Raw genomic sequence first — 10,719 nt, 5'->3', positions numbered from 1 at the left:
GGCCCAGTAGTGCATAACACAACTACATTTAAAAAGCATAGGCTACATAAGTAAGTAATTTTTATTTATACAAAATATGCTTCAACTGCATGGTAAAATTGGCAGACGTTCCCTTGGGCATCAAGCGCTGTGATAGCGAGTAAAATCATTCGTATAAATATGCAGCTATAGCCTAAAGCATGTAGGTGACATGAACATGAACACAATACAAAACCATCAACCGAAGCAGTGATGGAACTTGCGTTTATTGAATGGCATCATTGATAATTTGTAATAATTTATAATTGTATAACTCAGAAAGGTTGCTCCTTAGTATAAGTTAATCAATCATGATTCATGAAACACATTCATGCAAAATCTCTCAAAGCGACACACTGAGGAGGGATGACCAACCACGAGGAGATGTCTTTCCTCATATCATGTCTGTATTAAGAGCAGAGGGAGGTCTTCTATGCTCTCTGCAGATGGAACATTCTGGAACATAAAACAGAAAGTATTTTCCTTTTATTTCATCCAAACAACAGCATGCAACGGTTTTGCAGTGGGCATGGCTTAAATGAAGCACTCCCTTTAAGTTAACTCACAAATAACACTGGATAGTGTGTGCACTAAGGACATTTTTCTCTTCCGTTGATTTGACAATCTTCATGGATATTCAGGTTTTATTCCAAATACAGCACGGGGAAAAACACCAATGACTAGAGCAGGCATAAAGAAAAACTCTTATAGCACCGTAGTCATTTAAACTCCACGTTCAGATTACCGGCCTTTAAACACATGCTGTGGACACTCAGGAGCAGTACTGCATAAAAATAACATCCTAGAGTACATTTACAAACCCCAGACATGCTGCTTTAACACACACTATTGGTTCCGGTGTCTGGTTTTTGAGAAGCTTTGATGTTCTCTTTGACCTTCATTCAGCTTCCTCCAGTGTTCTTTGAACTCTAAAAGTTGCATACAGATCAGAATGGTGCATTTTCAGTCTGAGACTGAGAAAGATGCAACTAAGTTAGTCCTATTTTCATCCATTAATCTTCTGTTGTATTTTGGAACAAAAATATAAATTTGCTTTTCAAAAGTACTGCTTACATTATCTACAGTTTTGCAAAAGACAATAAACAGAAGTGGACGAGCATTTCCAAATGCATACCGCTGGTCCGGGATCCCGTTATAAATAAATTTTAGCAGACAAACGTCACGGTTGGATTGACCCAATAAGAGAGAGAAACACAGACAGTGGGCGGGGCCAAGATGATTATATGATTGACATCAAACTGTAGCAGCAACGTTAGTCATCTTAGATTTGTGTCGAGATTAAATTTAGGTATTAATACCACATTTATGTACCATATGACATTTTTTTCCAGCATGTTCTACACAGAACCACCAAGTTTAGTTGCATATGACTAATATTATGATGTTTGAGATAAATACAAATTTTAGCACACAGTAATTGACTGCAGAAGATGATATAAAAGGCTGTCCCAAACACCAACTAGTTGAGTAATCAGTGCATTTGGGACTTTTGATACGTTTTAGGTTTTTGTCAGTTTAAATAAAGCTATCTTTTTCCCAGATTCTGATATTGTGATGTTAGTCAAAACAGTTTGGGAAGTGATATTCAATTCAAATAAATAGCATAATGTATTTAAAAGCGTTAAAGCTACTGTAAAACAACATTCTAACTTGTACAATGTGATGATTGGTTTTACTATTGAACATGGTAGTGGGATTCATGCCATTGACAGAAGGATAGAGCCTGTGGAAGCTTTGTTGTGATGGCAGCAATTATTTCCTTTGCAGGTTTAAGGCATATGAGGTGTGTTCATCTGTTCAACACACTTCATTAATGACAACTCGCCCGCACACAGTTTTGTTCTCTCACTGTGTGAATAAATGTCAGAGGTTCTCCTCATCAGAGGTATTTAAGTAGCTGCTGCAGTCACTTGGCTGAAAAACGAACATGGCCAACCATATAGTTTGGTTGAGTCTGTTGTGTGTCATGAGAGATGCAGTCCAACACTGATGATTGTGATGATGCTGAGGATGAAGATCATCTGCAGGAATGAATTTCTTCAATGCATTATAATTATCTCGTTGTAGTCTTTGACTCCGGTGGATCTTTTTTCGCTTTTTGCGATGAGGTTTTGCTCTTTTTGGAGGTGGAGTCCTGAGGTTTGGATTTGGACTGCGACGGGCAAGGAGGTTTGGGCTGCTGGGGCTGTCGTTGCGTTTCATTGGCTACAGGCTGTCGGCGAATCCGCTGAGGCGAGGGGCTGTCAGTGCGAGAGGTGGCGTGGCTCCGAGGGGAGGTGCTAATGCTTCGGGTGGCATTAAGAGTTAAGGTACGAGTAATGGTACGTGTGGCGGTCCGACTTCCCTGTGAGTGTGAGGGGCCTGAATATGGAGGACGGGGTGGAAGTGTTTTAGATGGGCGGAGCTGAGGTTTAGGCGGCTGCTGATGGATATTTGTGTGCAGGCTTGCAGACTTTTGAATCCTGGGATTGACAGAACTGTTGGTTCTGTTGAAAAGAGAAGAGAATGATTCACTCTTAGTTATTATAGTATAGTTTGCATATTTTCCTTACATAGTTTGACAGTAAGTTCAGTGTTCACAATTTTACACTTCACATTATAAGAAAAAAATGTCATGAAAGAAAGTATTTTTATAAATGGATGTGATGATTTCATTGTATATTTTATATACACTATGTATTTTTACACTACAGATGCTGGTCATATAATTAGAGATTTATTTCATTAATTCCATTCTAAAAGTGTAACTTGTATATTTATTCATTACACACAGACTGATAAGACCAATAGAAAGAAAGGATTTTTTTAAATCTTGGCCAACTGAAAAGTATGAACATGAAAAGTATGAGCATGAAAAGTATGAGCATGTACAGCACTCAATATTAGTTCGAGCTACTTTTGTATGAATTACTGCAGCAATGCGGCGTGGCATGGGGTCGATCAGTCTGTGGCACTGCTCAGGTGTTATGAAAGCCCAGGTTGCTCTGATAGTGGACTTCAGCTCTTCTGCATTGTTGGGTCTGGCATATCGCATCTTCCTCTTCACAATACCCCATAGATTTTCTATAGGGTTATGGCCAGGCAAATTTGCTGGCCTATTAAGAACAGGGATACCATGGTCCTTAAACCAGGTACTGGTTGCTTTGGCACTGTGTACAGGTGCCAAGTCCTGTTTGAAAATGAAATCTGCATTTCCATAAAGTTGGTCAGCAGCAGAAAGCATGAAGTGCTCTAAAACTTCCTAGTATACGGCTGCATTGACCTTGGACCTCAGAAAACACAGTGGACCAACACCAGCAGATGGCACCCCAAACCATCACTGACTGTGGAAACTTTACACTGGACCTCAACCTTCCTCCAGACTCCGAGGCCCTGATTTCCAAAGGAAATGCAGAATTCACTTTCATCAGAGAACATAACTTTGGACCACTCAGCAGTCCTTTTGGTCTTCAGCCCAGGCGAGACACTTCTGACGCTGTCTGTTGTTCAAGAGTGGCTTGACACAAGGAATGCGACAGCTGATACCCATGTCTTGCATATGTCTGTGCGTAGTGGTTCTTGAAGCACTGACTCCAGCTGCAGTCCACTCTTTGTGAATCTCCCCCACATTTTTTTATGGGTTTTACCTCCACATACCTCCAGGGTGCAGCTGTACTTGGAAACAGACCATTTAAAGCCTTTGCAAGTGTCTTGAGTTAATTAGCTGATTAGACTGTGTGCACCAGATGTCTTCAATATTGAACCTTTTCACAATATTCTAATTTTCTGAGATACTGAATTTGGGATTTTCCTTAGTTGTCAGTTCTAATCATCAAAATTAAAAGAAATAAACATTTGGAAAATACCAGTCTGTGTGTAATGAATGAATATAGTATATAAGTTTCACTTTTTGAATGGAATTTGTGAAATAAATCAACTTTTTGATGATATTCTAATTATATGACCAGCACCTGCATATATGTGTGTGGACCATGAGATGGGATTTAAGCTGCACTGCCCACAAGTCTATCAGCTCTAGCAGGCAGATTTTATATTTGGCTGATATATAAATACACAAACACATATCCATTGGCCTTTAGATGGAAAGGTTTTTAAGATCACAAGAAACGTAAAGTCAGTCAAATTCAAACATTTAACTGGTAGTGTACATTCAAATGAATGATTTCTAAAGCTGCAACTTTGTTCCACCAACCTGTATTGAATGAAAGACACAGATCTCTGGGTTTGAGGGAGGGTTGTGGCCCCCAGTTGGTCAGAAGATCCTCTTATGGGTGTGATGGGCCGAGGAATTCTGCTCCTAATTCTCCCATCTGCTCCTTTCTCTCCTCTTGCAGAGTCATCTGATTGGTGGGTTTCATCTTCAGATGCAGTGGTTGAGAGTGTCGGGGAGTGCGAGGTGGAGCGAGAACGAATCAGGTGTGTTTGTTTACGCTCCAGAACAAGGCGTGCCAGCTGTTGTTGTCTGCTTTTGCGCGTTCGCTGCAACTGTTCCTGACTCGTCTGCGATGACTTGTCTGAGCCTGATTCCTCCTCCGACATAAGCACAGGAATACGGCTCCGTTTCTGTGGAAGTGGCTTTCTATTGGGTGACTCCACCTCTGGTGGAGACATGTCCTTCACATCTTCCACCTCTGCATCTCTGTTTTGTTCAGGGGTTAGAGATGGACACTCTTCCTGCTCATGTTCCCTTTGCAGGTCTACTTCTGGCAGGATACCATCTGGTCCGATTTCTATTTTGGTTTCTTTGGAAACTTCATCCTCAATAGCTGTAGTCTCTGGCTGGTGATGCAACTCAGCTAAAATCACAGTCTCTGCTTCCTCTCTGCCACTTTTATTTACTTTATCTTCAGCCTGTCTGCCATTCTCAGCTTCACTTTCTTCTTTTTTCCTCTCATCCCCTTCCCTTTCTACTGTAATCCACTCCCTAACGCTCTCCTTTTGCTCTCGTTCACTGACCCCTTCTCTCTCCTCTTTCTCTCCACCAGTCTCCTCACGCTCATTAGATATCAGGTCATCCAGTCCAGGTGCCCGGTGTCTGGCTGTCATGACATTGAGATGTGTCGTCTCAGCGATGTGAATGAAAGTGCGTTCCACCTTGGTGAACGGTGGCGAGCCAGAACCGCTGGTGATAACAGCTGCAGATGTCATGACGATAGGCCTGGGCTCGGACTTAATAACAGAGGAGAGAGTCCCCGGTTCAGATTCATCTGGCACGGGCCGCTCTCCCTGCGGTGTCAACGCGGCGAGTGTTCCCTGCCCGTCTCCAGGAGATACTTGCCCGTTACCAGCAGACACAAGCACCAGCGTGCGCGAGCCCTCTTCTTGGTCATGATCCCGGTGGGCGGGGGCGAGTAGGGTAGATGCAGCACCCTCTGGACTTCCCTCACTACTGCGAGGGCTTCCGTCACTGCCAGAACCTCCGATCTTTGCACCCTCTTCTCTGAGATCATCAAACATCAACACACCTGACACAAAGTCGACTCGCTTCATACGCGTCTGAGAGGAAGCCGGTGAAGGTTCAGCCACTGCGATCTCCTGTAGCAATGCAAGAAAAAAAGAAATTTGTGAAATAATGATAAAAGAGCTGGACAAGGTGTGATAAAGTTGTGGTTAGGTTTTCAGTAAACTTTTACAGTTTTTACACAACCGGCAAAATTAACTAAAATACTCAAGAAACATTTCTTTTTATGATCAGTGTTGAAAACTATTGTGCAATGTTGAAAACAAAAACGTACTCGGTTACTTTCGTAACCTCGGTTCCCTGAGAGAGAGGAACGAGTATTACGTATGGGAAAAACTCCTTTTCTCGAGAATATGAAGCAAAACTTTAATAAAGGTATCCATGTAAAGCGCAGTGCCGCTGAACGGCCATAGCTCAGCGCGAGGAGCGCTCTGATTGGGCGGGCCACGGCAACTGCATGAACCTATGGTGAGGCGGCTGAGAGGAACGAGCCAATGGGGGGCGTTCCAGAAGCCCGCCGAAAAAAGGTGCTTATATTTGCATACAGGAGGCTATATAAAGCCCTGATTTCGCCATAGGTGTCAGGTTTTTAGATCGACTGAAGCGATACCTGAGAAGCATAAACACGGCACGGAACGTAATACTCGTTCCTCTCTCTCAGGGAACCGAGGTTACGAAAGTAACCGAGTACGTTCCCTTTCGAGAGAGGTTCCTCGTATTACGTATGGGAACACAATGTAAAGCGCCGTGTGTGCTGACTGACCCAGTATGCCCAAAGCACATGTAAATAACCCCCGAGACACCGAAGAGGCGGCTATAAGGGGGGATGAAGAACCGGAAGAGTCGGTTCGTTTGAACGGCTGATCGGACATAGTCGGATCTTATGATAAATGAAAAGTGCTTAAGGACTGATGTGTACAGGCCAAAACTAAAGGCAATCTGTTTACCAGGGTCAAGATAGAGCCTAAATGGAGAGAAGCCCTGCTTGTAGAGCTGGAACCTCCAATTTATAGAATCTGATAAAAGTGGACGGAGAGGCCCAGCCTGCCGCCGCACAGATATCTTCCAAAGAAATGCCACACGACCAAGCCCAAGATGAGGCCATGCCTCTAGTGGAGTGGGCTTTAACGCCTATAGGGCAAGTCAGGTTTTTAGACTCATATGCCAGCGAGATAGCGTCCACTATCCAGTGTGAGAGTCTTTGCTTCGTGACAGCACAACCTTTAGTGCGGCCGCCGAAGCAGACAAACAGCTGGTCCGACTGCCTGAAGGGGGAGGAGCGCTCCAGATACAGTCTCAAAGCTCTGACCGGGCAGAGTAGATTCGCGTCCTGTTCACCCTGAGATACGGGTAAAGGAAGCAGAGTAATAACCTGTGCTCTAAAAGGGGTAGAAAGCACTTTGGGTATAAAACCATGTCTCGGTTTAAGAACAACTTTGGAGTTGTTGGGCCCGAACTCGAGACAGGACGGACTCACTGAGAGTGCGTGTAAGTCACTCACACGTTTAACCGAGGCCAGAGCCAGCAGAAACGCAGTTTTGAATGATAAAAGCTTTATGGTCGCGGTCTGGAGAGGCTCGAAGGGGGGACCCTTCATAGCGTCTAGAACCACCGCGAGGTCCCAAATAGGGACCGAAGGGGGGCGAGGGGGGTTCAATCTCCTGGCCCCTTTAAGAAAACGTACAATGAGCTCACTTTTCCCTAGTGAATGTCCCGCGACCTGAGCGTGGTTAGCTGCTATGGCGGCGACATAAACTTTGAGCGTGGAGGGGGAACGACCCGCGTCCAGTAGCTCTTGGAGAAAAGCGAGCACTTCTGTTATTTCGCATGAGCGTGCGTCGATATTTCGGACGGCACACCAGTTAGAAAACACTGACCACTTCAGAGTATAGAGCCGCCTCGTCGAGGGGGCTCTAGCTTCCGCTATAGTGTTCATAACTCTGTCAGAGAGGTTTCCCGATACCAGTTGATGGGCCATACGTGGAGGGCCCATAGTTCGGGACTGGGATGCCAGATCCCCCCCTTCGCCTGCGTGAGGAGGTCTTTCCTCAGCGGAATGGGCCATGGGGCTGTGTCTGACAGCTGGATCAGATCGGAGAACCACGTTCGGTTCCTCCAGAGCGGGGCTATTAAAAGCACCGCGGATGCTGTCTCCCTGATTTTCTTGATGGTTTGTGGTAGCATCGCGATCGGGGGGAAAGCATACAGCGGGAGACTGGGCCAGACATGGGCCAGGGCATCCCTGCGTTTGGAGAAAAATATTGGGCAGTGAGTGTTGTCTTCTGAGGCGAAGAGATCCACTTTCGCTCTGCCGAAGGTGTTCCAAATTAAGAGAACCGTTTGCGGGTGAAGAGACCATTCCCCTGGGGGAATGGTTCTCCTGGATAACATATCCGGACCCACATTCAGAATACCTGGCACGTGAGCCGCCCTCAGGGAGCTCAGGTTGTGCTCTGCCCATAAAAGGAGATGCTTCGCCATGCGTCCTCAGCTGCAGGTTCCGCTGGTGCCTTTTCGACGGCGGTTGCTTCTTCCGGAGGTCAGCGAAGGTATCGCTGAAGGAGATAAAATCTGACACCTATGGCGAAATCAGGGCTTTATATAGCCTCCTGTATGCAAATATAAGCACCTTTTTTCGGCGGGCTTCTGGAACGCCCCCCATTGGCTCGTTCCTCTCAGCCGCCTCACCATAGGTTCATGCAGTTGCCGTGGCCCGGCCAATCAGAGCGCTCCTCGCGCTGAGCTATGGCCGTTCAGCGGCACTGCGCTTTACATGGATACCTTTATTAAAGTTTTGCTTCATATTCTCGAGAAAAGGAGTTTTTCCCATACGTAATACGAGGAACCTCTCTCGAAAGGGAACTAGTTTCTTTGATGAATAGAAAGTTCAAATTAGTTTTAGTATTTGGAAAAATAAATATTTTGTAACATCATAAAGGTTTTGATCAATTTAATGCATTACTGAATAAAAGTATATTTTTTTCTCTCAGAAAAAAAGTCTTAGGCTCAAACCTTTGAAAAAAAAATACATATATCTCTCTATGTATATATAAATATAATATTATATATATATATATATATATATATATATATATATATATATATATATATATATATATATATATATATATATATAAATATATTTATATAAATCTTTTTTCATAAATAAATATAAAAAAAAAATATAGAATTTTTTATTAATTTAATGCATTATTGGTAAATAAAACTATTACATTTAAAAAAAAAAAAAATCTTTGAATGACAGAACGATTATAAACATGCACGCATGCACGCACACACACACATCCACGTTGTAAGAGAAGAGACCACTGTTTAGTCTTTTTTCAGATTATTTACTTGTGATTTGGTTGTATACAAGCTTTGCAGGATTGTCTTTTTAGAATGACATACATGGTTAAAAAGGCACAAAAGTCCATTTTACAGTGTAATATTTTTTTTTAAATGATTTAGCCCATTTGTGATTTCAAGTGTAGACTCAAAGACAGTGCTCAGCCAAAAGTATGTACAGCGATGGACACACACAGAATGAATGAGACAGAGGAATGTGTTAGTACAGCAGCATGTTCAGCTATCTGTCCAAAGACTTACAATTTTACAAAAGTCTAAAATACATGCGTGTATTACAAGTCTACCATACAGTCCCTATAGTGTTTATTGCACTAGCTATTTTGTGAAAGTTGCAGTTGGAGTTTGACCCTGATTCACACATTTAACCCTTCTATGAGCAGGTCTGGGATAAGCAGACGATGAGTAACATTTATTAGCAATAAAAAGTCCAGCGTATGATATAAATTTTGACTCCTTAAAATTCCTTAAAATGGTTTCATAACAATACTGATCTGTGAGAAGCCATCTACATGGTTTTACACTTTTCTCAATTCGTTATTAAATAGATAAAAGAATACATTACAAATAGACATTGCTAAACGCTGATGTACACTGCTCAGAGCTCAAGGTTTGTCTCTGGGGAGTTCTGAAAAGCTCAAAGATTGACCCAGTTAGAGACAGAGAATGTGAGAGGTTATGAATGATGAATGCATGAAGCAGAAATGCAATGAAATGCCATTTGGCTTGAGTGAACCATGAGTTTAGCATAAAACATGGTAATAAGTGTAACATCACGAAGATTCAGAAGTAATGGACAACGGTATTTACAGTCTCTCAGTAAAGAAGAAATTTGTGACACTTCCTCTTACCTTCCTCAAATAATGTGAACATGTTATCACACATTGTGAAAACTGGTACTCTTAAAACCTACCAGTGTGAAAACACCACATTTTCAGGCCAATTACTTTCGTTAAGAAATAGTACAGAATTTAATTATACCATTAAAAAGGTATCGCCTTGTCAAGATTAAATCTGATAAACTGTGTTTAAACACTGCCTTTCAAAAGTTTGGGGTCAGGTAGGGATTATATATATTTTTTTTAAAGAAATTAATATTTTATATAAATTCTTTTATTCAGAATGGATGCATTAAATTGATCAAAAGTGACAGTGTTACAAAATATTTCTATTTTTAATAAATTCTGTTCTTTTGAATTTTCTAGTCATTACAAATTCCTGAAAGAAAAAAAAATGCATCACGATTTCCATAAAAATATTAAGCAGCACAACTGTTTTCAACATCGATACTAATAAGAAATGCTTCTTGAAGAGCAAATCAGCATATCAGGATAATTTCCGAAGTATCATGTGACAATGAAGACTAAAGTAACGACGATATTAAAATAGAAACGTTATTTTAAATGTTAATAATATTTCATAAATAATGGTCTGTACTGTATTTTTGATTAAATAAATGCAGCCATGGTGAGACTTTTTTCGAAAACATTAAAAAACATCACAACCCCAAACTTTTGAACATTAGAGCATGTGATATGCACTCTGCAATTAACAATCTTTGGGATGCAGTCATCCATTTTCCTGCCTAACAAATAAAAACCCGGTTCATTTGCAGCTGAGCTTTCGTGCTCACAATGTACAGTCATTCAGTCTGTGCTCATCTCCGTTAGGAAGACATTTGGATCAGCTGTCTCACACAATTCAGACTACGAACTCTTCTGAAAATACACATTACAGTACATTGGTGATTCCAGATAAACAGTGGTTGGTGTTAATTGCATTAAAACACCCAAAGCAAAGCAGCACTGATACCAGGACCCAACTGCTATGAACAATGAATTCCAACCCAATAT

The 10,719-nt window shown here is 42.0% G+C and overlaps 1 protein-coding gene across 2 annotated transcripts in view; it reads right to left on the bottom strand.

Moving 5' to 3' along the window:
* Positions 1 to 227: 227 nt before the first annotated feature.
* The window catches only part of ttbk1b (tau tubulin kinase 1b), a 30,619-nt gene continuing 20,127 nt past the window's right edge, over positions 228 to 10,719 (bottom strand). For both annotated transcript variants that reach the window (XM_067455605.1, XM_067455606.1), the window contains 2 exons: positions 4,232 to 5,574; positions 228 to 2,525 (listed from right to left, as the gene is read on the bottom strand). In XM_067455605.1, coding sequence (XP_067311706.1) covers positions 2,093 to 2,525; positions 4,232 to 5,574 — 1,776 coding nt within the window. In that variant the 3' untranslated portion in view covers positions 228 to 2,092. The remainder of the gene's footprint in view (positions 2,526 to 4,231; positions 5,575 to 10,719) is intronic.

Source organism: Pseudorasbora parva, chromosome 10, assembly GCF_024679245.1.
Source record: "Pseudorasbora parva isolate DD20220531a chromosome 10, ASM2467924v1, whole genome shotgun sequence".
Taxonomy (NCBI): Eukaryota; Metazoa; Chordata; class Actinopteri; order Cypriniformes; family Gobionidae; genus Pseudorasbora; species Pseudorasbora parva.
This window is presented reverse-complemented; position numbering and strand designations above follow the sequence as displayed.